The 27,586-nt window shown below is 40.3% G+C and overlaps 1 protein-coding gene across 12 annotated transcripts in view; it reads left to right on the plus strand.

Moving 5' to 3' along the window:
• The window catches only part of RBFOX2 (RNA binding fox-1 homolog 2), a 264,949-nt gene that overhangs the window by 71,425 nt on the left and 165,938 nt on the right, over nucleotides 1-27,586 (plus strand). For 11 of the 12 annotated variants that reach the window (XR_009054807.1, XM_057742949.1, XM_057742956.1 and 8 more), the window contains exon 2: nucleotides 3,432-3,482. The exons of the other annotated variant lie outside the window; for it this stretch is intronic. Coding sequence is in view for 10 of the 11 variants with exons in the window: in XM_057742949.1 (XP_057598932.1) it covers nucleotides 3,432-3,482 (51 nt within the window). In the remaining variant the exon portion in view is untranslated. The remainder of the gene's footprint in view (nucleotides 1-3,431; nucleotides 3,483-27,586) is intronic. 12 annotated transcript variants of the gene reach the window in all.

The following is a 27,586-nucleotide window of genomic DNA, read 5'->3' on the forward strand; positions in this document are numbered from 1 at the left end:
CTTCCTCCCCTCCATCCTGAAACCATGCCTGATTGGTTGCTTAGTACCTCATGGTTATCATCACCTTTATCACCATCATTGTTAACATCTGTAGGGAATGGTGTGGAAGTAAATGTATAGACTCCAGAACAAACAAGGCACTTGGGGACTTTGGAAGGAGCCCTGTTCTTTTTGTTATGGTCTAAGCTGCATGTGTCTCCCCTGTAAAAATTAGTGTAAAAATAGCCAGCCAACATTGCCTATTATTATTATTATTATTATTATTTTTAAATAACAAGTTTATCAACCTATAATTCACAGACCATAAATCTCACCCTTTTAAAGTGTTGTTAGTGGTTTTTAGTGTTTTGTGGTTTTAAGCAAAATCATAGAGTTGTGAAGCCATCATCACTAGTTCTAGAACGTTTTCATCGCCAAAAGTAAAACCCAGTACCCATTAGCAGTCACTCCCTTCAGTCCCTGGAACTACTAATCTACTTTCTTTCTCCATGGATTTGCCCATTCTGCATATCTCATATAAATGGAATCATATAATTTGTGGCCTTTTGTCGCTGGCTTTTTTCACCTAGCATGATGTTTTTAAAATTCATGTTTGTTGTGTTAGTTCTTCATTCCTTTTTATTGCCAAGTAATATTCAGTTATAGATATACCATACATTGCTTATCCATTCATCAGTTGATGGACATTTGGATTATTTCTGCATTTTGGTATGATGAAATAATTCTGCTATGAACATTAGTATATTAAGGCTTTGTGTGGATATATGTTTCCAGTTTTCTTGGTTATACCTAGTGTGGAATTGCAGGGTCACATGGTAACTCTTTTTTAACAATTTGAGGGCCTCCAAACTGTTTCCCAAGTGCCTGCACCATTTTACATTCCCAGCAGCGATGTATGAGATTTCAGTTTCTCCATACCGTTCTTAACACTTGTTATTGTCTGACTTTTTGATTATAGCCACCCTAGTGGGTGTGAAGTGTTATCTCATTATGGTTTTGATTTGCATTTTCCTAATGACCAACAGTATTGAGTATCTTTCCATGTGCTTATTGGCCATTTGTATATCCTCTTTGGGGAACTTCTTGTTCACTACTTGACCCATTTAAAAATTGCGATAATTTGTCTAAGAGTTCTTGTATATTCTGAATACAAGTCCCTTATTGGACAAAGGATTTGCTAACATTTTCTTCCATTCTCTTAGTTGTCTTCTCACTTACTTAATGGTATCTTTACCTCCCCAGCTTTATTGAGACATAATTGGCGTTAACATTGTGTAAATTTAATGAGTACAGTGTTGGTTTGATACACTTATATGTTGCAAAGTGATTACCTCTGTAGCTTTAACTAACACCTGCATCATGTCACATAATTACTATTTATTTTTTGTGGTGAGAACATTTACAATCTACTCTCTTAGCGGCTTTTAAGTATATCATACAGAATTGTTAACTATACTCATTATGTGTACATTAGATCCCCAGAATTGATGGTGTCCTTTTAAGCACAAAAGTTTTAAATTTTGATGAAGTCCATTTATCTACTTTTCCCTTATCACGTGTGTCTTTGTAGTCATATTGAAGAAAACATTGCCTAACCAAATGTCATGAAAATTTAATCATTTGTTTTCTAAGAATTTTATGATTTTAGGTCTATGTTCTATCTTGAGTTGATTTTGTATATGGTATCAGATAGAATTCCAACTTTATTCTTTGACCTGGGATATCCATTTGTCCCAGCACCATTTGTTGAAAAGGCTGTTCTGTCTTCCATTGCTTTTCTTGGCACCCTTTTTAAAACTCAGTTGATCCTAACTGTAAGAGTTTATTTCTGGACTCTCGGTTAGTTGTACTTCATTGGTCTGTGTCTGTTCTTAGGCAGTATTACACTGTCTTGATTACTGTAGCTTTGTAATGTGAGTCCTTCACTTTGTGCTTTCTCATGATCATTTTGGCACCTATAATTTTTAAAGGCAGTTATCTTTGGTGTACTCTTTTGGGGAGACTAAATTTATAAATGTCCAAAATAGAGACTTAGGAATAAAAAAGGAGAACTTGGATTGTCTCTGATTGAGTCAGTAACTGAATGCCGAATAATTTCTGGTTATTGAGCCTCATTTATTTATTTACACATTCTTTTGCATGTCCACCATGTGTTAGACACTATGCTAGTTTGTAGGGAAACCATGATGAACAAGACATGGGGTCTGTGTAGCGAGCTTAAGTTGACACCCAGCTTTCATGATTTTGAAAGGAGTGTGGACTTTTGATGATCAAAGATATGGATATAATCAAAGCAGATGTACCATTAGGTGGAATGTTTACTATCTTGTCATAAACGAAGGTCCTGTCAAAGAAAATTTTTCTTAACTTACTGTTCTGCTAGTAGGATGCATATCTTTCAGATAGCTGTGTTGAGCACCATGAAAAAACTACAAAAGCACTATGTTCTCATTTATACCTTTGTGTGCACATGTATCTCCTCCTATTTAAAAGTTCCCTTGAAGGCAAGAGCCTTGTTATATTCATCTTTCTTACTCTGTCAGTCATCTAAACAGTACTTTGAAAATATTAGGTATTCAGTATATGTTGACTGAATGAATGAATGAGTCAAGTAAGCCGTGAGTGCTCATATTGTATGACCTTATGCTAAATTAGGGTTTGCATAGCTTTTATTGGCTATCATTCTTGCCCTCAAGGATCTTGATTTAATGGTTAATGTGAGGATGAGAAACTCAGTATGATACACCTTTATAAAAAGAAGGTGTATTAAATTACAAATAATATGGAAAATAAATTTTACAAATAACCTAGTAAATTTTAACATATATATGTATTAGGAGTCATTTGAGTCCGTAGGATGATGTGGGATGGTAGAGGAAGTGTGGAACAGGGGTAAACTTTCATCTAGGTTTAAAAGAATTGCAGGAAAGCAGATTGATGGCAGGGACTAAAACTTTTCCAGGTCAAGAGGCAGTTCCCAGTAGGGGTGATACTGCCGCCTTCCCAATGAGGGCACTTTGGGAAATGTGTGGAAATTTTTGGTTGCCCTAGTGTTCAGGAGTGCTACTGGCTTTTAGAGGTTAGGTCCCGGGCATACTAGAGTCCCACAGTGTGAAGTTAGGAATTGATCTGCCCCAAATCCCAGTAGCACTGTTTGAGATGTACTGAGAAGGAAAAAGATTTAGCTGTATGAGGAGGAACTAGTGCTTATGAATAGTGCTCCTCAGCAAATACTGTTTTGGGTTTGTTTTTGTTTTCTTGATATCATACCTGCCAAGCTGGGAGATATATATAGTTAGGTAGAGTGGAGTAAAGCAATGGAACACCTTAGCAACTGGTGCAGGGATTTATGTTTGATCATTTTGGATGATTTTGATGATTCTCAGCACTTTCTTTTGTCTTATGGGTTTTTTTTCTTTTCTGTGTCTTAGAACGAGCCTCTGACCCCAGGTTATCATGGATTCCCAGCACGGGACAGCCAGGTTGGTATAAGCTGTTTACAACTCAGATAACGTGTGTGTGGGTGTTTGTGTGTGTGTGAGAGATCTAAGGATAGAGAGCATTTCCTGAAATTACTTATTTTGGAGAGTGATACGGTTTGTTTCAGCAATGAATTTACATTTAGAGATACAATAAAATATATTTCTTAACCCTAAAAATATTGTAATCACATTATTGAAACTGTGGATATTATAGGGGGAAAGTCACTCAAGCACAGTTGTAACTGCTTTTGTTTTTTCTTCTCCAGGCTATGTGATAATTTTTTAACCTGGTTTTCTTGATGTCTCATAATTTTAAATGCTGGACTTGTCTCTTTAGTCCTGGCCACTTAGCCTCTGCCTGCACAGATTTTTTGAGTCCCTGCAATAATCTGCAACAAGAAAATTCCATTCTCCTCCCTGGGGGAATTCAGCCTTATGGTTTTAATCAGGGAAGGCTTTCTTGAGCGAGCGAAGTTTCTGCTGACTTTCTTTGTAAGATAGGGAGGATGATTGGAAAAAGCCCAGGCACTATTGTGGGTTAGAGTGAAACTGTTTCCTGCCAGGACATCCTCGGTATGGTTTAGGTGACTGTGTAAAATGCCTTCCCTGTCCTTTTGCTATTTGGAGCAGGTGAGGCTGACACAGAGTTAGGGTAGAACAAGTTAGGCTGCCTCAGAGAAATGGTGTGACTCAAAACACCTAGCCTCCTTGCTGTTTGGAGATATTGATATTCTTCAGGAGATTCAAAAGGGTAACTCCTAGAAATATCTATCAATTTCTAGCCATCATTTATATCTTTGAATGTCTATCCACCATTCCTTATAGGGTTGTCCAAAAAAAGCCCCCATTATTAGGCTTGTCCAAGGAATTTGTGTCATCAGAGTGCTAAACCAAAGGGTTGACATAATTCCCCTTTCCAGAACTTAATTAAATCTCATCAAAACCTCGAAGCTGAGCTTAAAAACTAAGATGGCCCTGCAATCAATAGTCACCCATTTGAGGGCCTTCCAGATTTGAAAGTATTTGCCCAATTCCTGCACTTTTGGTTCTGTGTTGGCATCAAATTGGCCCCAGCAAGGGTATGGAGAATAGGGTAGAGAGAGCGCTACTCAGCTGTGTGTTCATCTCCCAGTAGGATCATCATGTCGGAGTTGAAGATTGTCCCTGTGGAAGCTTTTGGTGAAAGATACGGTCGTTTACCCCAAACCTAAAGAGAATGTAGAGAGGCTTTCTTTTTCTCTTTCTGATTTGAATCTGCTCTACAGTTTCTATAAGCTGTGATATTTATGTCTTTTGATAGTAGTTCTATATCCTGGTCATACATCAGAAAAAGTACTATTGCCTGTAGATCCAGCCCCCAGTGATTCTAATTAAGTGAGTCTAAGATTGGGCTTAGCCATTCAGATATTTAGAAAGTCCTGCAGGTGATTTGTGTACCCAAGGTCAAAAACTGCAATCCTACCCGCTGCTTTAGAACGAGTGACATTTTATATTTCATCGTGTATTTCTCACCTAGGACCCTTAAAACATAAGGGATCATGGTCAGTCTCTGAATCTAGTTTTATATACTAATGCAAATATTTACTTATAAAATGTTGCTTATTTGGGATATAAGCTTATTATATAGATATAGGAAGGTAAAACTAATTGAGCTTAAGTGTGGGGATAGACTTACTGAGTTTAAAAGAATCTGAAAATGTACTGTATAATGCTGTGTTCTTCCTGTGGGGATTACAGATCAATAAGGAATTAAGCAAAAGGAATTAAGAGGAATTTGTTAAAGCACAAAAAGTAGTGTCTGCTTGGAACTACTTTATTTTTCCTTTCTTTTACAGCCGGGACCCACTTCTGTAGCCTGCACGTTTATTACTCATACTATCTCTGCTGTAGGCCTATACAGACCCTTTTGCTGTGGTGTAAAGCTGTTTAATTTACTTTGAGGCACATACTGATGGTGACAGGTTTATTTTAGTTTATTTTCTTGGGCTTTATTTTGTTTTTCTGTCTGGATCTTTGAATTAGAGACCTTAGCGTAGTGCAAACAGGCAAATATTGAATAGCTGCTTGTTGCATTTGATGAATACAGAATCCAAATGAGCCCTGCTAATTAATGCGCCTAACCTTGTGAACTCTCACTTTGTGCTCTGAGATTTGGGAGGCATTTATCAGTGTGAAACACTGGTCAGTGAGCAGCCCAAGCTGGGCAGAAACTGAACTTGTGATCTTTACATCTCCCCAGAGTGGTCTGGCTCAGCAAATCCAGGAACCAGAGAGTGGGGTGAAGGTGAATTTTAATTGTGTGAATCTTTATTTGCTTTTCCTTATTCTTTTACACTTCCTTTCTGAATAGATAGGAACCATCCCCAGACAAGGTTCTATCAGCATCTAATGGTGATTTTAAAAGAGATAAAAATGACAGTCTTTTGACTGTTGTGGAGCGCTTTCATCAATATTTTCTCATCTCATCCTCATCACCACCTTTTGAATGGATAAGGCAAGTATTTCCTTTGGAAGAATAAGGAAACAGGCACACAGAGATTAAAGTGACCTATCCAAGGTAACAATACAAGTTAGCAGCTGAATATGCACTGCAGTTTGTCTTCTATTTGTGGAGGGTCCTTTCCTCTATACTGCAGGTTATTGATTCAGTAATAAGGAAAAATGTGGTCATGTGCAGTTTGCCTGCTCGCTCACTTTATTTATCATTTGGGGGCTTCGTAGATCCCTTGATGCTGGACTATAAATCTAGGAGTCCATGACCCCAGTTAAGAATTCTAACAACAAAGTTCCTCAGCACTGAGTGGGCCAGCATTTCACTGTTACAGTGACCCTTTTCACTCTGTTACATACACCCCTGGTAACACATTTGAATTAAAAACCTGTGAAGGAAAGGAAGGGAGAAAAAACCACCTGTCACCTTATAGAGGTTTTGCTTTTTTTTTTTTTTTTTTTTTAATTTTTTTTTTTTTTTATTATTTTTTTGGGAGATTTTGCTTTTTTATGCAAGGTCACCTCAGCCTTCTTTCCCAATCAGTTAACAGGCTTTATGGACGGCAATCCGTTGCTTTTATGAAGCACTCCAAGCACGTCGCGGTGCTTGCTCATGTGGTCTCTCTGTGCCAGTGGAGAGACAAACATTGTTGCAGATTAACAGAAGTGAAAACCAGCTCAGAAAGGCTGAATGTTTTATCTAAGGCCATGCAGGATTTTAGGTTGATGACACAATGTAGTGGTTTCGATTCCTAACTGACCATCTCTGTGATTTATGTGTATGTGCACGTGCTTATGATAGAGTTCCCAAGTGTTGATTGAGGCTGGAATATTTGTGGGTTTGTGATGTTCTCTAAATGAGAGAATATTTGTGTGCATTAGCTCCGGGATTTTTATTCAGGAGGGACCTGGGAGCAGCAATCTGATTAGAAGGGGCCTTGGTTCTGCATAGCAAACTTACTGTTTCTCCTCATATTGTTCGTTTATTTGGATGGTTTTCAGGGGGCTTCTGGAAAGTACAGTGGGTTGCCTAAGGCTAGCCCCTTGTCTGTCACCTCTTGGTGCCACAACTTTGTGTCTGCTGTCATTAGAGTGACTATATAGTTTATCATTTAAGCTGGGGCACTTTTGAGAGAGAAAAGGGATGCTAATGTTGTAACTGTCCCAGGCAAACCTTGATGAGTGGGATGTATGGTCATCCTAGCTATGATTAAAGAAATAGAGTGAGGTGATCGGGTTTGGGATTATGGCATGGTGCATCGCCCACACTTGACCTGCGGGCATGAAGTGTTGCCATTCACATTGGAGGTGAGAGCAGACTTTTGGTTGGGTTCAAATGTGTCATCTGTGGAACCGGAAATGTTAGTAAATTATGAAAACTAATGTTGATGAGGAATTGTGCAGTTTACAGTGTGTTCTTCCGTGTATATTCAGTTTTGATCTTCACAATAGCTCTACTAGGAAGGTCAGGCTTTATTATCCCTATTTTGTAGCTAAGAAAACCAAAGCAGAGATTTTTAAATGAATTTCCCCATGTCACATTGTTAGTGGCACAATTAGACTTGAGCCCTGGATTTTCAGTCTCCGTGTCCTGTATTTTCCTCTTGTGTTCTTCTGTCAGTGTTCTCTTATCTTTGAATGGGGATGTTCTCTTTCTTGTGTGGCAAGTTAAAGTATTATAAAATCTTTGGAGAATATAACAGCACGGCAAATCTTCATACGAACTGGAGGTCCCTTGCATAACTTATTTCTGTCAAGTTTTCTTCCTGTTTTGTTTGCTAAAATAGCTCATGGTCTACAGTTTATCTTTTTGTATTTTATTAATTTACTTATTTTTGCTCGCCTGCCACACCATGGACTATGATTATGATTTGCTGTTTAGAGAACACTGCCTTCCTGGGAGTGTCAAGAAGAACATGCCCATGAGAAATGAAATAAACCTTCCTATTATAATTTTGTATTTTTAATATAAAGAAAATTAATGTCACAGTGTTAGACTCTGATTTTTTAAATGCTAGTCAGTGGCTCCTTAAAAAGTTTTTTCGTTCAGTTTTCTAAAAGTCTGTTGAAAAGCTTTTATATGGACATTTTCAACTGATTCCCACAAAATGGAAATATCAAAGGAGGTAATAAGTTGACAGATGTGACTTAGACAGTTGGGATTTAAATTTGGAGTGGCAGCCTTACTTTAAATTTAGAGGGTAGATTTGAAATGACCTAAGAGATTTTTTCCCAGAAGTATTTCTTCTTGAGAATTTTTCATTTCCCTTTTTAAACCAGTTATCTTTTTTATCCCTGGAATGGACTTTATTTTTGTCCAGTTTTTAACAAATAAACTTTTAGGGCTTTTACTTATTTTGATTGGGAGCCATGGGTGATAGCAAATGCGTTTTCTGTCATACTCGTTTGCTTTAGTAGCAGAGAAATGATGGCTGCTTTTCTTTCCTTGGGGAGATTTGGAATGGAGGACATAGTGAGGGTGTTCAAGTTCTAGCTCAGTGCTCTCAAGCTTAAAAAAAGATGGAAGCCTCTAGTAAGCGATACCTTTTGCATTATGACCCAGTACACACACACACGTGAATATAACTTAGAGTTAAATTAGTCGTATCTAAAATACTTATCCTTACTATGTTCTAAGCACTGTGATATTTTCCATTCTATTCCATTCCATTAAAAAAAACAAAACAAAACTGTTGATTGTGACCAACAGTTGATTGACCAAAATTGATTTCCTGAACCCACTAATGGATTGCAGTCTGTAGTTTTGAAAAACAAAATTCTATCAATTGTTGTCCTTGAAAATGCCATCTTAAAGAAACCCCATATAGGGACTTCCCTGGTGGTGCAGTGATTAAGAATCCACCTGCCAATGCAAGGGGCACAAGTTCGAGCCCTGGTCTGGGAAGATTCCACGTGCTGCTTAGCAACTAAGCCTGTGCGCCACAACTACTGAAGCCCACGTGCCTAGAGCCCGTGCTCCGCAACAAGAGAAGCCACTGCAATGAGAAGCCCACACACACAACCAAGGGTAGCCCCCACAGTCCACAACTAGAGAAAGCCCATGCACAACAATGAAGACTGAATGCAGCAAATAAATAAATAAGTAAATGAATGAATAAAGTCTAAGAAAAAAAGAAACCCCATATGTAGCCTTTAGCCATCACTTCACCATCTCCCCCTCCCCCCAGCCCTAAGCTACCTGTAATCTTTCTGTTTCTGTGGATTTGCCTATTCTGGACGTGTCATAAAAACAGAATCATATAACATCTGGTCTTTTGCAACTGGCTTCTTTCACTTGGCATAATGTTTTCAACGTTCATCTGTGCTGTAGCACATGTCAGTACTTTATTTCTTTTTTTGGTGGAATAATATCCCATTGTATGGATTTAGGAGTATTTTTATGTGAGCTTACTGCCTGCCTCTGTAATTCATCCTCTGCTCCTCTCTTACTTACCGTCAGCTTCAGCCTTGTTGGGCATTCTTTCCATTTTGAACTCGTTGAGCTTGATCTCAGCTTCAGGTCTGTGGAATCACTGTCTCCTCCACCTTCAGATCTGCAGCGCTCTTGATCGAGATCTTCACCTTCTGGTTCAGATCACAGGGACAAAGTTTACTCCTCAGAGAAGCCTTCCTTGACCACACCAATCTAAAGTTACCCACATATGTAACCTGACCATTCAGTCTGATCTTCAGATTCCTCATCATTATCTGAAATTATCTCGTGTATGCTTTATTGTCTGTCTCTCCCACTAAAATATAAGTTCTGTGTTTTTGTGACTTTGCTTAGAGCAGAGCCTGGCATGTAGGAGGAGATCAATAAGTGTTTGCTGGATGAATAAATGAAAATTATTCTCAGTTTAATGTGAAGCTTTTGAAAGGTTTTAAGCAAGGAGTGATATGATCTATTTTATATTTTTTAAAAGCAACATTGTGGTTGCTCTAAAGAATGAATTTTTAGGAACTCCCCCCCCCCCCCCCCCAAAAGGCAACCTCAGAACTGTCTAGGCAACAGCTTTCTCATTTGCTGTGTTTAATATCAGTTCTAGCTAGTACTTAATTGTTGAATGAGAAATTTTGTCCCACCACCCTCTCCCAGTTGGAGACTGGATTAAGATAACAGGTTCAGAAGTAAAATGTTTCATACCTCTCTTATATCTCACAATCAATAGTAATTTTTTTTTACTGACACTTTTTTTTTAACTAAAAATACTAAAATTACAAAAAGTATGAAATCGCTTTCTTTTCTTTCTACTAGGTTATCTAGAACCCCACTTTCAGCCTTCATGCAAGATTTATTCAAATGGTTGCATCTCTGCAGTATCTGACATCAGGTCACCCATCCGTGGCTCAGGTCCTTCTGTGGTGTTGCCTTACACCCTCTAGTGGATGAAGGGCTGGTTGATGCTGCAGCATCAACACTTTTCTCAAACCATTCATCAGCTTCAGACTTCGTATTGCATTTTAGATCATTCCATCCTGTAGCTAGTTCATAAGCTTTTCCCTCCTAGGAAAGACCATTTTATTTATTTATTTTGCTGCTTACAGCCATGTACCTAAATAACTTGCTTATTCTGATATTTCTTGATTTATCAATTTGAGGCTCTATCCTTTGGCTTCTTACTGTTGGAAATGAGAAATTAGCAATTTTATAGACACTCTCTCCTTCCTTCTAATAAAAGCCTTTTTTGTTGTTGTTAAATCAGTGTTCATTATTGATTTGTTTACATAATATATACATTATTATGGCTGAATATAGATGAACCATAAAATATGATTACATTCCCTTATATACTTCTTTGTTTCCCCTGGCATTATTAAATATATACATATATATGCATATACATATAAAATATATAATAATTACTTATATTAATATATATACACATATATGTATATATATATAAAATATATATATTTAATAATTAGTTTTTAAAAAGCACTATTGAGATATAACATCCACACCATAAAGTTCATTCAATGTAAGTGTACTTGTTCAGGGATTTTATTAAATTTATAGAGTTGTGTTACCATCACCACAGTCCAGTTTTAGAACATTTTCATCATCCCCCTAAATTCTCTTGAATCCTGTTGCAGTCAGTCCTTACTCCCACCTCAGCCCCAGACAACCACTGATCTGCTTTCTGACTCTATAAAATTACCTTTTCTGGACATTTCACATAAATGGAACCATAGAATATGTATGTAGTGTTTTGTGTATGACTCCTTTCATTTATCATAACGTTTTTGAGGTTCATCCATGTTGTAGTGTATATCACCATATCATCACTTTTTATGGCTGAATAGTACTCCGTTGTGTGATGTACCACATTTTGTTAATCTGTTTACCAGCTGGTAGGTATTTGGATTATTTTCAGTTTGGCTATTATGAGTAATGCTGTTATAAACACTCACAAGGCTTTGTACGGATATATGTTTTCATTTCTCTTGGGTAGATTTCTAGGAGTGGAATTGCTGGGTTTTATGGTAAATTTGTGCTTAACTTTGGGGGGTGTCACTGAACAATTGTAATGAAGTTATTTTTGAAAACTACTCAAGTAAACCATTATCTTTCTATTATAAATCAAAATAATACCTAGAAAATTAAAGGGTTAAATCCATTTTGAAAGGAAAATAAACTATAGGTAAATATTTGACTAAACCTTATAAAAATTTCAATGCAGAAATGTGGTAGAAGAAATTATAAAAAGTATTATGCTTAACTTTTTAAGAAACTGTCAAACTATTTTCTAGAGTGGCTTGGTTTTATCCATCTCTTTGATAATACTGAATATATATTGGCATTTCATTGTGGTTTTAATTTGCATTTCCCTGTTGGTTAACAATGTGGTGTACCTTTTCACGTGCTTATTAGCTATTCATATGTCTTCGTTGAGAATTCTGTTCAAGTCTTTTGCCCACTTTTTATTTGGTTTTATTTGGTTGTACAAATATTTGCTTTGTTTGTCCTCTTATTGAATTTTGTAAGAGGTCTTTATATATTCTGGATACAAGTTCTTTGTCATATTTACAATTTGCAAGTATTTTTTCTCAGTTATGGGATTTTGCAAGACATATCTTCCTTCCCCCAATAAAACTAAGCTGTGTTTTCATCCTTATGTGCTAAGTTTGGATAAAAGCTGCATAACTATCATATGAAAGAGACTGTGAAAACAAGCATTTGATCATCTCTTTTCAGACCTGGTGATTGCTCCGAGGAAGATTGGCAGGTTTAGAGTGGCTTTGTGTTTGGCTGATACAGCCTTCTCCAGATCCTTAGTGGCAGGCATGTTTGGGCAAGAAAGCCCTTAAGGTAGTGAAGAGAAATTATGCTGCCTTCCGCATGTCCTAAGGGATCAGCCAGGTTCATTGGCTTTTTTTTTCTTTTTTTTTTCCACCAAGACACTATAGCTTCTGTGTCAGGTTGTTTCATGGAAATTCCTCTGTAGACACACACATGCATGCACACGTGCCCACACACACACACATACACCACACCCTGACTTTTGGTTTAAATATCAGCTCTGCCATTGCAGGCTATATGACTTTGGGAAGTTCTTTCTTGAGCCTTCTCTGTGCCTCAATTTCTATGAAATAGAAATAGTATCTACTCTGAAAGGTTGTTGTAGGATTAGAGATAACATGTAAATTTCTTGACATGTATTAGGGTCAGTAAATCATTTTTCTTGTTTATTTTATGGGAAAGAAACCTTAGGGAAGCTTTATAAGGAAATGATTAGTTCTCACAGTCTCTGATTTGTCTATTTTCTCATTTTCTTTTTGATTCTTAGTTATTCACCATGGGAAATGAGTTGTATGTATAGATTTGAAGTTTCTAGCAAAGGAGCATAACTTTGCCATATTTCCAAGAAAAGTATGTCTGTGTGAGGAAAATGAAATCTGTGTAAGTTTATTTACCTAATTCATTGCGGGTCTTGGCAGCGTAAATAGAAAGAGGGAGTTATTTTTGAGACTTTTATGACTTGGACAGAATCTGGTCCAAACTGAACATACACTCAAGGCTCTCGGAAGCCATCTTGCTCATTGTGGTCCTACCCACACATTTCTTCTGATCCGTATGTCTCCTCACAGCCCTTCAAATATCTCTCCTGGATATTGACTTCTTCCTAGTGCCTTTTGCTTGAACTGTTCCTTTTTTTTCTAGCAGAGTCCTGAGTATCCTTCAGGATCCATGGCCACAGCTTAACCTGCTCTTCAGAATCTTTTCTAATTGCCTCTAATCATTTGAACTCATTTAACACATCTACAGGAACATTTCCATGAGGTTCTGATCAAGGGAGTTTGGGAAGTATTATGAAGATTGTGAGCAAATTATTTAACTTCTCTAAGGCTCAGTTTTCTCATCTTTGAAAGTGAGGATAATAGTGCCTGCTTCTATAAGGTGGTTGTAAGGATTAAATTTTTAAAAACTTCCTAGGTCAATAGTGTCTTATTGGTTGATGTTGTTTACTAACCTCTACTTTAGCTTTCCATGTAATCTAGAAAAACTCTTCTCATCTCTGGGCCCAACTTTCTTCTGTTTCCTTTAAGGGCTCTCTTGGCTGTGATGGGTTTGATTTTGTGGTTCTTGGAAGTGTCACGCTTCATTCTGGAAACAATGGGAGCTTCTGTCACTTAACTTCTCACCTCTGAATCTGCAGGGGTGCTGTGGCTCTGTGGATAGATGAGTGACAGGAAAGTGTGGCTCTCTTTCCTCCTCATCCTTCTTTGGTTTCCTGGCACATCCTGTCTTTTATGCCAGAGTTTGACTTCTTACCCCAGCTTTGCCTCTTTTTGCTCAGTTTGGGGTTGCTGTGATTTTGGGCTGTTAGAACAGTTTGTAGTCCACTCTTGACCCAGTTGCTTATTAAGTATTTTGTAAGTGGATGGATCATAACTTCACTGCTTGACTTTGTTGTAGATTGACCTAGTACTGTGTATACAGGCAATTGATTTGTATTGTAATGAGAGAGCTAATGTAGCCATCAAAAAGAATTATATGACTAAAGATTATTAATCACTGGGACTATTTATAAAAGGAAAATTATAGAATTTCCTTTAGTAGCAATTTTCAAAATTAGGAAATTCAGCTGTCTAGAATTGCTTAAGGCAGCCAAATAGTTGCAGGATCTTCTTGCTCTGGTGGTTAGTACCACCAAGCAGCAGGCGGTCTTCCCACAACCAGCCCTAGCTACCATCTGGTGAGTTACTTTTAAGAAGCTTGATATAGCTCCTCAACCCATTGTTCTTCAACAGACAGCCATGGCAGATGACTTAGAATGAAACAAACTAGTTAAGTATAAGCTAGTAAGGCAGAAGGCCTTGTGGTTGGTGGACAATATAGTTGTGCGTTGCAGTAACAGATCAAATATTTTTATTTTCTTAGTAGCGTTAGCTGTATACCATTATACTGAGCTTTTTTAGGGTTGACTTTAGAGAGGCAGGGGAATACAACAGATGACTTAAGGTCTTATGTTAGAAAATTTGGTGCCACCAGAAAATAATTTCAGCAAGCTCTGTGTCATCACACATTTAAAGGCATGACTCTGATTTCACTGGGTCTCATACTCTGCTTAGCTTTTATCTGCTGAAGACACTTTAGTGGTTACTCTAGGCCTTCCATGATCTGGCCCCAATCTTTTTCCTTCTGTGTTGTGTAAGGTATTCTGTGTTTTAGCTACATTATGGGGTGGGATAATGTAGCTTTGAAATCAAATACAGGTTTTAATTCTAAGTTTTTAAATTATGATGTTCTCTCTGTTTAAATACAGTTCATCCTTTAAATCCCACCTCAGATGTTCCCCGCTCCATGAAGTCTTGCCTGATGCACTTATTTGGGTACAGATTCTTAATTAATGCCCACTGAACTCCCGAAGCACATTTTTCCTACTTTGTAACAGCATGTTACCACTGCCTGTTGTGTTGTGACCAGGTTGGATGACCCATACAGTGCTGTGAGAACAAGTACCCTGTCCTACCTCTTGATATTCTTGAATCCTTTTACAAAGGAAGTGCCCAGTAAAAATTTGGTAAAGGGACAAGATAAAAAGTAAACTCATCTTCAGCCTTCTTGAAATAGAGAAACTACTCTGTTGTGATTTTTTTTTTCCTATGGACAATGGGGAAAAAAAAAACAAACTTTGTTCAGATTTTAACTGGGTTTTATTGCCTTTGCCTTGCCAAAGCAATATGAAAAATTAATGCTTAAGAAGCTAGATATCTGATCCTCAGCAAGAGAGTGCCTCTTACACATTTAATGGGTTTGGTCAAGTGGATATTAAATGTAAATCTGTCATTTTATGGAGCCATAGGAGGCTCTTAAAGCACTCAATAAATACCCTTATTGAATTAGTAGAACATTTCAATAGGAACTGCCTGTGTATCTCCTGTTATTAGTATCTTTCATTGTTCCCTTAGAGTGCCTTCAGCCTGTGCTCACACAAGCTTTGTGCTGTCATGTGGCTCATAGAATCATCTAAGCTAAAGATGCTTCTAGCTCCTTAATTCTATTATTTTATGTTACAGGGAACCCATTTGTTAATTCTAGCAGGTGGGTCTTAATTTCTCAGTAACAAATGGGGGTGGGGGGTCTCTATGAAAAGAGAACTAACGTGTATTAGGTGCCAGGCTCTATAAAGCATTGAGCAAGTATTCAGTATTATTTTGTTTCATCCCATTTGCAGGTGAGGAAACCCAGGCTCAAAAAGATTTAAAACATTGCCCATGGCTATGTAGCTGTTAATTAGGGAAGCTGGGTTTTAAATGTGTTAGATTTCAAAGTTTATAATATTTCCACTCTGCACGTATCTTTTACTTATTTACTTTTATTTGAATGTTTATTTTTTTTTTACATTTTACTTGCATATTGGATTTTTGTTTGGTCATCAGTAAATGTTATTTCCCTACTTCCTCCCCTGCGCTCTGCTGAAGGGATGATAGTTCTGTATTATGTTTCTGTAGTCCTCTAGTTTACACATTGCTTTGTATCCATTCTCATGGATAGGTGCGTGGTGAGACCCTGTGTGGTCTGCATGCAGGGGCAGGGCTTTAATCACCACTGGTACATGAGGAGATTAAGATTTCCAGTTTTGTGAGAGATTTGCCAAAGGTGGTAATGATCAGTGGCATGAAAATAAGTTTTTGTTTTGAAGGGAAACACTGATCTTCGGACTAAATTTTTTAGCAGCAAATTCTCTTTTTCAAACAAATTATATGAACACGATATATAAAAATGTAAGTAGGGTTGTCCTAGTAGAAAAGATGTGGAAGGCCTGGGGCCCCATCCTCTGGGCTCCCTGTGCCCATGAGGCCCCTCCGCTGACCAGAACACGGTTTGAAAACCACTGGGGAATGAGCAAAGAATTTTGATGCCAGACAGATCTGGATTCAAATTGTAGTTTGGGCCTGATATTTAACCTCTCTTAGATTTGATTCTTCAATTGTAAAATGGGTATGCTTTTCGTTTGCTAACAAATATTAACTAAAAAATAGGCCAAGCCTAGCACTGTGCCCTTGGCTTCTGCGGAGGAGAGATCGGGAGATCAGAGACAGATCAGAGACAGGCAGCACAGGTCAGCCACTCACCCTGTGCAGGCCCTCTGCTAAACCTGGGGTGGGGGGTGTGTGGAGGGAGCTCACTGCTGAGGCTGCGCCTCCATAGGGCTTATTACCCAGAACTTTGTACTTGATCAAAGGCTCACACATTACCTTTATCAATAGTTTAGAACAGGGATGGGCAAACGTTTTCTCCAAAGGATCAGAGAGTAAATATCTTAGGCTTTGGGGCCATCTAGCCTCTGTTGCAGCTACTCAGTTCTGCTGCTGCAGCACAGAAGCAATATGGAAACGACTGAGCATGGCTGTGTTCTAATAAAACTTTATTTGTGGGCCCTGAAGTTTGAATTTCGTATAATTTTCATATATCACGAAACATTGCTCTTAATTTTTTTCAACTATTAAAAGTGTAAAAACCATCTGAGCTCGTGGACCATACGTGAGTTGTATGTAAACAAGCGACAGGCTGGATTTGGCCCATGGTCCAAAGTTTGCTGACGCCCAGTTTAGACATTGCTTGTTGGTACTCGGTGCAGTTTTTGATCCTGTGAGTTTAACTTAAAGTGATTGCTATTAAAGAAGTATTGATAGGGATTTCCCTGGTGGTCCAGTGGTTAGGACCCTATGCTTTCACTGCAGAGGGCGCGGGTTCAATCCCTGATCTAGGAACTAAGATCCTACAAGCCACATGGTGTGCCCCCCTCCCCCCCCAAAAAAGGAATTATTGCTCTTAGTTTTCACAATTAAAAAAGGTAGAATTTTTTTGCTCCCACACCTCTCAGGAATCATTACATGTTTATTAGTTTCTTCACCCTCTGTGAAGTGGTTGAAATGCAGTTATACTTGTCTTGGTAATGACTAAATGAATCAGGTTTCTAAATAAAGGAATAGTATAGTGGAAAGATCATGAGTCATGAGGGACTCAGGAAACCTGGCTTTGTCACTAATTTTGTGACTTTATATATCTTACTTCAACTTTTGGGCCCTTCAGTTTCCTCATAGAATTGAGGAAGTTGGAGATGATAGTATTAGGGATCTTTGTGAGCTCTAAAATTCTCTCACTCTACTTTTAGTTGTCTGGGATGGTGCTGCTGAACAACTTTCATCTATAGAAACTCTTAAGTACTTCACCAGTTAGTATATTTGCAAAAATACCAGTAGGATTTCACAGTGTATTGGAGACTACAACAGCAGTTTTTTCCCACTGCTAATGCTAGCCATTTCTAGCAACTGTGATTTCAATTGCACTTACCATTCCGACCAGTGCCATGCTGCAGCAGTTAACCTGTTTGGAGATGAGCTGCGGATACAAAGAGAAGGGGACTAGGAAAACTGGAAGAAGAAAACGCCTATCCTGGCTGCATATGGGCTTAGGAAAATTTCCTAAGTGGAAACCTTTCCTCAAGTCTGAGTCACACGAGGACTCTTTCTTGGCTCTCCCGGGGTGGGAGGAGAAAAGGGAGGGAGCAGTGGAGCAAGTGGCTATGTCGGTTTTTGTCAACAGAGGGCACCCAGAGCAAAGCAAGTGCTCTGCGCCACACTGGACACTGCCCTTCTCCCCAGACAGGCATAGGGCAGTGAGCGGTGGATTCGCACTGTGTCTCCCTCCTGCATATTGCTTGATCCGTGTCCACATTCGCAGACATTTTCTCCCATGCTGAAGTCAGATATTCTAAATGCAGTCCTAATTGTTATTTGCTTCCCCCTATAGTGGAAACCTAGTTCCCTCACTGTCTTGGAGTGAATGATCCCATGTTATAAAGTCTGGGCTTTTTGGGTGAATGTGCAGTATTACGCTCTTATATAACTCAGTATCCAGTGAGCACGTATTCTGGCAGTATTGCTCTGAAAGAGCACTTAATATCTGTGTAGCATATTGTAAGAAGACTTTGTTCATTGCCTCGAAGCACGAAGTGTGGTTCTCCGACTGGCAGCATCAGCATCCCCTGGGAACTTATGCAAATTCATGATATCCCCCTCCCCCCAGACCTACTGAATCAGAAACTCTGGGGCTGGGGCCCAGCCACGTGTTTCAGCGTGCTCTCCAGGTGATTCTGATATGCATTCAAGCTGAGGACCACTGCTGAAGAGTAAGGGCACAGAGATGTACTGAAGACCAGGTGCCAGGCACTTTGCTAGAATGTTTATCTTCATTTTCCAGATGACAAAACCAAGCCGAAAAGGTTCAGTGACTGCCAAAGTCAGACTTCTAGCAAGTGGTAGAGGAGGGATTTGAGTCCTGGTCTTTCTGACTCCAGCGCTGTGCTACAGTGTCTGCCAAGAAAATGCGAAGAGGTTCTGTATTGTTTAAATTCATATTTTTCTCAGAAATAATATACATTTATCAAAGAAAATTTAGAAAATACAGCAGGCCAAAAGAAGAAAATAAAAATTGCCTTAATATATTAACTTTATCTTAACTTTTTATTGTTTATTGTTCTAATCTTGTTTCTATGCAGCTCTTTTTGTCATACACACATTATAAAATTCCTTACAAAATCTCATCATATGGTACAGACTTTTGCAATATGCTTCCAGCTCCTTGCTACTCTGTTGTAAATATCTTTTCATGTCATTAAATATTTCTATAGCGCTGTTTTACATGGCTGCCTAATATTCCATTTGATGGTTCCATCATAATTTTTTCCAAAGTCTTAAGTTCTTTTGATTGCGTGATAGGCTTTTAGGAGGAGTAGGATACTGAGTGCTATGCTACTCTGGGTAAACAGTTTACACTGATTGGCTTAAAGTATTATAATTAAGGTGATAAATACAGATTAAGGTTGAGGAGGGAAAGGGGAACTGGAGAGGCAATAATAAGCCTAATGCTTAAGTTAAATTGAGGCCAGGAATAGGAAAACAAAATTGAAGTAAAAAACACAGAAGTATTAGGAATGGACTAGGGATCTGTGAGTGAGATGGGTTAAAACAAATAGTCAGAAAAGTGATTATAAGCCCTTTGATGGTGCCAGTGGCCTGCTTTTGTTACTGCCTTTTTGACATAGAAGCTGGTCTGCTGGATGACAGCTTGAAAAAACTGGGCATAAGGTTTTTCTAAATAATGGTTATTATTTATCGAGTACCTTCTGTGTGCAAGGCACCATGTTAATCACTTATATAGACATTATCATTTAATTTTTATAATAACCAAATGCATTCGATGCATTAGGTGATGTTCTCCCCATTTTATAGAAGTGGAACCTGAGATTGAGACTTAAAGTAACTTGTTCAAATGCTGCTATTGGAACGCAGATTTGATCAAACTCCCAAACCTGTGCTTTTATAGTATTTATCTTCATTCTTTTTTCACGTCATGGCAGGTCATTAGCCATTGCTGGGGCGTGGGGGGAGTTTCACTGTCTCTTCAGGGACAGAGAGAAACTAGATGTAGAAGGAAGAACACTGACATCATAACAGAGCAGGAGTAGACTTGAAGGTCCAGCAAAGCTACCACCCACCCAGTTATCTTGGGGAAGGTGTAAGGCTGCACCAGATACTGCAGCCGAGCAGGCACGGACTAGCGAAATGAGCCGTTGATAGGGAGGAGCAGCGGTGATCAGGAGAGTCCGAGCGCCCTCATTAAATGTCCCTTCCTAAAGGAGGTTGTAATTCCTTTGAGGCATCCTTTAACAGCTTTATTGAGATATAATTAGATACTCTACCATTCACTCATTTAAAGTATACAATTCAGAGGCTTTTTTAGTAGCTTTCATCACTCCACAAAAAGCCATGTACCTCTTAGTCATCATTGCCTGGTTCCTCTGTCTCCCTTGCTCCCCAGACTCTAAGCAACCACTAGTCTACTTTCTGTCTCATCAGGTTTTCTTGTTCTTGATATTTCCTATGAATAGACTCAACATAATATGTGGTCCTTTGTTTCTGGCTCCTTCCACTTAGCATGATGTTTCCAGGGTTCCTGCATGTTGTGGCATGCATCAGTACTTCATTCTTTTTTGTTACTAAGTAATATTCCCTCGTATGGACACACCACGTCTTATTTATGTTTTTATGTTGGGAAGAGAAAGGTAAAGGGAATGAGACAAGTAAGAATTCTTCTTCCGAATTTAAAATAGACAGAACAGGCAATACCGTGAAAAGCAAACCTCTCAGGCCATCTTGAGGAATTGTAACCAAAGGCAAAGGTAAATAGGACACTTGACATCTGCTGCTTCAGGAGCCATTTGTAGCCCAGCGGCAGCTCTTCTGACCTGGACGTGTGCAGCATTCAGGGAGCTCATTGTGTAAATCTTGTGTGTTGGCCGGTGTCATTGCCCCCTACAATACCTCGTGTGGAAACTGAGAGGACTTTGCTGATCTAATCTGGATACATTTCCCTTGGTTACTGCAGCTCTGAGTCCCCAGAGAGTCCTCTCTAAAGAGCTGCCAGTTTGTTGAGTGCTGGCAGTTGCAAGATTACTTCTGACTGTACGATTTGTTCAGTGGAGATTACACCCATCTTTCAGGTCCTGATCTATTGGCCAGAAATAGTAACCGTCATTCCCATATTTTTGGAATGAATGCTTAGCCGAAGGTCCCCTGTACGTCCTTCTCAGCGTAGTGTTTGGAGGGCCCTTTTAGCAAACAAACAATGTGCCCTTCCAGGTGCCAGGTAACATTACTGTTGTCCCACTACTTTCTGTTGCTTTCTTTCCTGGTTTACTATCCAAGGAACAGAGAGTCCTGACCTTCATAAAATGAATGGTCTGGGCCAGGACTGTAAGTTCCAAAACATTTCAGTTTGGATTCCAGAAAAGTTGCAGCTGACTTTTTACCGTGTCTGAACTTTCAGGATAGTTTAGAAAGTGGCTTGTAATCACTTGTCTCAATACCCTGGCTCTTCTGTGGCATGTCTGCCCTAACACAGAAATAAGAACCCAGGGTAGGGATCAACAGCTTGGACCTCAGGTCCTTTGCATGTCAGGACGGGATTTCATCACATTGTCCTGGTGCTGCAGTTGGGGAAACTGAGTCCCAGGGGGGTGAGATGACCTTCCCAAGGCTTGTATTCTCAGAGCTCTTGCCAGTGCAGAGCTGCATCTGTGATATAAGCCTTCACTCTCAGCTCAGTGCTTTTCTCCAGGGCCGTGTGCTCTCCTGACCAGGGCGGGGTCCAGCCCTGCTCCACTGCACCAGCAGCGCACGCTTTGGTGTGTGCAAGAGCTTCGCAGGTGAGGACTGTGACGGTGAAAATCTGTAAGAGAGAGCAAGAGTACTGGTTAATGAGTTTGGGGGCCACTGACCCAAAGAACCCAGTCCTCCTGACCTTCCCCGGTGCACGTTCTCCAGTGAGTGTACGTGTTTTTTATCACACGGTTGTAATTCCTATGTCTATTTGCCAGAAAAATATCTGTGCTGCTGCAGTAACCCAGCAAGCACACCTCTTGTGCCTGCCTGAAATGTTGGCTCATGGCTGTCAAGTCCACGTGTGGGATGATTTTTGCCTGGTATCATGTGAAGAGAGAAGACAGAAACTCTCCTCTGCTGTCCTTCATCCCACTCCCCCCTCCTCGTCTCCTTCTTGGTGTGGAACTGCACAAGGAGCCTCGCTTCCCAGCACCCCCTGCCCAGGACCCTGATAGAACCATCAGCGGGTCCCTGACTGCTGGGACCAGAAGTAACAGCAGCCCCTTCACGGTGGAACGCAGGAGCTGAGCAGAAGGTCCATGCCCAGACCCCCTGCGGAACTTTCCCTTCCTCGCCGTCACTTCCTCTCTGTCGGTCCTTTCTCAGCACCAGGAGCTGCTCCGCAGGAGAGGTTGTGTCCTTCACTCTCTCCCCTTCACCTGGCACGCTGCTCAGCAGATAGTCAGAAAATAATCTCTGGCATCCTCTCGCTGTTGACCGCCCTCTGACGGATGGCTGAGGTGCAGGAATGCTAATACAGCTGACAGCTGGCAGCGTTACTTCTCCATAGAAGCTGTTTCCTAGTCCTCGGTGATAAGTTATGGTGACAGCCACTATTTATTGAATGCTTACTGTGCTCAGTGTTCGCGTACACACACACCCTCAATTCCTCGTTCGTCTCAGCAGCTCTCCCCTTAAGGAGATGGTAGGGGCCATATTTGACAGATGCAGAAATGGAGCTTTGGAGACATCTCAGCCACAGAGCTGAAAAGTGGTGGAACAGGTATCAAAACCTAGGCCTCTCTGACTCCGAAGCCTTTGTTTTTAATAACCACACAGAACCTCCTTGAGTAGTTAATTTGCTGAACATGCCTGCAAACGAGAGCTGAGTCACTTGTGCTCCCTGGGTTTTATAAATGAGTTGTCTGTGTTGGCAAAGGGCATTCATAGCACAGTTGAGATTAGACTTGGCTTTGGGATTACAGAGCAGGAACAAAGGGGAGACTTAAGGAGCCTCTGCCACTTCCTGAAGCTGGTTTGCTTTGGCCCAGCATTGAGGAATCCTTGCTTTTTGAGTCCACAGTGGTTTCAGGTTGTTCCTAGCCTGCAGGGTTCCTGAGAGATGGGGCTGCCCAGCAGCTCCAGGTTGCTTAGGGTGGGCCAAGTCCTGACGCCCGGGGCCACATGAAGGTGGGCTCCACTTGGTCCCTGGACTGACTGGGTTTCTTCAAGGTCCTCCTGTTTTAGTCATTCAATAGGAGGCTTTCTCTTCAGTCTTGCTTTAGTCCTGAGACCGCAACCCCCCTCCTCCCTCCTGCCATCCGTTATTGGGACTTGAGGATTTAGTTGTGGTTGTACCTAAGAACAAAGGGAATGCAGTTTTTGGCGGCTCTTGGTAATCAGTCCTGTCTCCATAGCATATGGGGGTTGAGGGGCTGCCTGTCTCATTCTGTGTTCATAACTTAAAACATTTTGTGCATATCCTTGAAATGGGAGAGAGAAACTTCTGAGGAGTAAAGACTTGTGGGGGGATAATACGATTCTGAGGAGACAGCCCTTCCTGCATTCTCCCTTGAGGGGAGAGTGCAGCCAGGATTGAAGGGCATTGCCTCAACCAATTCAGTTAAGTGGCTCCGTCCTGGCCTGATAACTCGGGCAGACGTCCCAGTGGATTTGGCGAGGCATTAGGTTTCTCTCTCCCCAGACCCTCCCTTCTCTCTGCTCTGCACATGTGTGTTAACACAGTTATGGAGAGGTTGCATCTTGCAATAAGATACCCTTTTTACAAAGGAGGGGGGCTCCTCTTAAAGAGGAAGGAGAAGAATTCAGAGGAGGGAAGCTGATTGTTAGAGTTTGAATAGCAAGAAGCAGGCTGGGTTCCAGTCTGTAAGGGCAGGCAGGGAGGAGGGAGGGTGGCAGGGTGATTTCCAGCACCAAGAGCATGATTTTGGCACTAAGATTGTGCTAGAGAAATCGTCAACTGTCTTTTTGCATTTGTTCATGCAGATTGTATCACTATGGGTCTGGTCATTAAAGAACAAGAACTTTCTTGTGCTTGAAGGTTAGAGTTCCCAGTCTTCCAAGTTTGGTGGTCAACTGTTCAAAAATATTTCACAGTTTTAGTTGAAAACCTGAGCAGATGCTCCTGCTATTGTTTACCCGTGGGATCGGGTGACATTCTTCTCCCTTTTCCTCTTCCCCACCCCTCTGGGAACCAACCAGTCACGCCGAGGAATGCATTTCAGTGCCTCTCTGGCCTCCTCCCAGAAGGAGTGTGCCCAACCGCAGTTCTCCCGAGCCTTAGCTGGCAGAGTGCTTAACTCCTGGGTGTCCGAATCGCAGTGAGCGCCTGATATTGCACTTAGCTTGTTCTGTTGGTTGCCTTGACTCTCTGAGCCCATCTATCGTTAAGTAGGCTTGTCCTGCCCCTAAGGGAAGGCTCCTAATGAGGCAAAGTGCAATGCATTGAGCTTGAAGAAGCTGGATTTTTAAGCCCTAGTGCTGCCAGTAACCAGCAGCATGACCTTGGGAAAATTATTTTCCCTACTTGAACTTGATCCCCTTTCTGCTAAGTTAGAGGGACGGAACGAACATTTATGACATAGCTGTATGCACCAATCACCAGCCAGATTCTTAGTTTTATGTATGGCTAGCCTTAGGTCTGGGGAAAAGCATTTTAGCTGTGTTGAGTGCCTATTCTGAAGCAGTTTACTTTTTACAGTTTGCCCTCTGCAGGGCAAATGCTGTTCACCCAGTCTTATAGATGAGAAGAGTGAAGGCTAGAGAGGCTGTCCAACTTGCCTAAGGTCAAGTAGCTAGGAAGGCCCATGTGGCTCTAATGCCCAGACTTTCTTCCATTCCACTGGGTTGGCTAGAAAGGCCCTAATAGTCCTTCCAGCATTTTTATTCTAATACTCTGAAAGTTTTAACTCCTTGATAGCTTCTGGTTCTGCCCTGTAGAAGGAGTACTGTCTTCCTTTTCGCAGCCCTGTTACTAGAGCAGGTGAATGACTTAGACATTCCCACCGTCTCCTGAAAGCAGCAAAAGAACATGGTGCAGCCATCAGTGTTCTCTTTGCATCATAGGACAGTTCTCATCCTTTCGAAGCAGCGTCTCCCTTCCTCAGCATCCCCCTTTCCTCATGCACGTACTTCCTTTTCTCTTTGCCTTTTGTTTGTAATTGTCAGGTAAGTATCTCTGGTTTAAGGGAGGGGTGGAATTTTGAGATTTTTAAAAATCTCCTTCATTCAAAGCTTTTCTATGAGCTAGAGACCACAATATTGGGTTTACCCCTACCTGGAATCGCTGTGATATCTATACCCTCTGTGAGAAGCTCCCTCTTTCTGAGAGCTTGGCTTTTCACCACAGTCCCTTATAAATTATCCTATCTGGTTTAGGGATATCTTGCCCTGTGGAACACTTTGTGTTTCTCTTTCTGCAGTTTTACTTTTAAATTCACAGAGAAAATAGCTTTCTTTACGTGCATTCCTATTGATATTCTATTGCTACCAATTTAAAATAAATTATAGTAGTAGGGCTAAAATGTCAGATTCATTAAGGAGTCATTTTGTCTTTTTGTTATAGGCTAAGAAAAATGACAATAAGCAAATCTGATAATTGTAAATTATTAAGCAGGCACTGATCTAGGTGTTTTATGTACATTATTTCTAATTTTTATGATAAGCCTGCATTTATAGATGAAGAGACAGAGTTAAGAGAGGCCAAAGTACTTGCTCAGGGTCACAGCTAGTGAGTGATTTGGCACTTTGATTCACTTCCAAACCTAAGTTCTTTCTTCAGTACCGTGCTGCTTCTGGAAAATGATCTTGAGAGTTCACTTAATCATCCATGCCTGTGCCTCAGCTCTGATCACCCTAGAAAATCCATATCCCTTCTTTTAAAAAGGGAAATACCATTTTATATGATAAACTTCACAGTTGGAAAAAAAATTAAGGGAAGTATTTTCTGGTCTTTGCCAACTTTTATAATCAGGTAACTTCTACTAATGTTTAGTTTGAATTATTTTTTACTGAAATTTAAATCCATCCCCTTGTTATAAGTGAAAATGCTAAATTAGTGGCTGCTCATCATCAGATTCCAGAGAGTTAGGGGTTTTACTGTGGTTTGGGGTGGGCAGGAAGAGGTAGACCTTAGAGAATGAGTTGTATGTAACTCATTGGAGATGGAGGAAAGCAGATAGAATTTTCTTGGGGTAAGGAACTGTTATCATTTGCTTCATCATTTGGTACATCCTGTGTTTACCATCTCTTTGAGTACCTGAGGATGATGTTGAGAATCCAGTGGAAGTGGGTTGGTGTTACTTAATGGCGTTTTGCTTCTCCCTAACCCTTTTCAGGAATTGCATGTGATTCTATTCTACCACAGTGATATGGGGCATTCCTAACTGTGTGCAATGAGAGATTCACATAAGAGAAGTATACTCACTACACAACCTCCGCCATCCAGATCAGCCTAACAAATATTTCAACAATGTTGACTTGTGTGCCTGTTATATGCCAGTCGCTTGGCATGACCCTGATGATTCTGAGATGAATAAGACATGGCCATTACCCTTTAGGAGCTCATAATGGAGTGGAATTTGCGGTCTCATTTAGGAAACAAGACCTATAAACACAGAATTAATAACAAAAGGCAGTATATGCTTAAGAACATTAAAAAGATAAGTGACCTAGGGACGGCAGATTTTACCGCAGTTCCGAGACGAAAGGGGTTAGGATTTGCCAGAGCAGTAAGGACAGGGTTCTTTTACAGTTTCCTCCAGGGTATGCCGCAGGGCCAGGCTGGGGTGAGATGGGGTTTGGGTGTTGCCACTGCTAGTGATAGGAAACAATGAAAGTGCATCACTGAATTAGGGTAAGGTAAATACCCTTCTAGAATTGTTGATGGAGTTGTAGCCAGAGACTGGGGAAGGAAGATTCCACAGTTAGCATTTTAAGTGGGGAGTGTAAAGGTGTCAGCAGCTAATGTTAAACAACAACAGTTTAATCCCCGAGGAAATCACATTGTTAGGAAGAAAATTTTAAATCTCTTATATTTATCTTTTGGTTCCTGGTTAACCCCACCCCCACCCCCCTCCAGTACTGCCTTAGCTTTTGAGTACAGTATTCTCTATATTAGAAATTCCTTGGCATTTATTATTCTTGTTGGGTTTTTAAAAGATGGAAGACTTCAAGCTAAATCGTACACAGACAAAGACAGCAGTAGGCCCACTTGCCGTGAGCATGGCTCACGGTGGCAGTCCCCTTGATGATTGCTGAATGTTTATGAGGTTCCCTCCCAGAGCCCACCCAGTGAAGAACTCCTACCCCCTTTTGAGGTTCCTGAAACTTACCTAAAACTCTCAGGGAGAAGGTTTAGGGAAAGGAGTTTCTTTCCTTCTCCCTTCCCCCCACTCCATAGTAGCTTAATTTAAGTACCCTGTGGAGATAACGATAAATATGAGAAACTTCAGGATGAAAAGAACATTAGAGACCAGAGAAGTCAGGGGAGGTCATATCAGGCTTAAAGTGGAAACTATGTTACAACCTAACCAAGGAGCAACTGATAGGTCTATAAATAGGATTTTATCTCCTCTTAGGACATTTTTGGCGTGGTTGTAGCTTCCCATGTGGGGGACTATTATATTTACTAAAAATAAACTGTTTCAGAAGCGATTAAAGTAAGTCCCAGTAAACTCATTTATGTTATTAAAAATGTA

This window comes from Hippopotamus amphibius, chromosome 7 (genome assembly GCF_030028045.1).
Source record: "Hippopotamus amphibius kiboko isolate mHipAmp2 chromosome 7, mHipAmp2.hap2, whole genome shotgun sequence".
NCBI lineage: Eukaryota > Metazoa > Chordata > Mammalia > Artiodactyla > Hippopotamidae > Hippopotamus > Hippopotamus amphibius.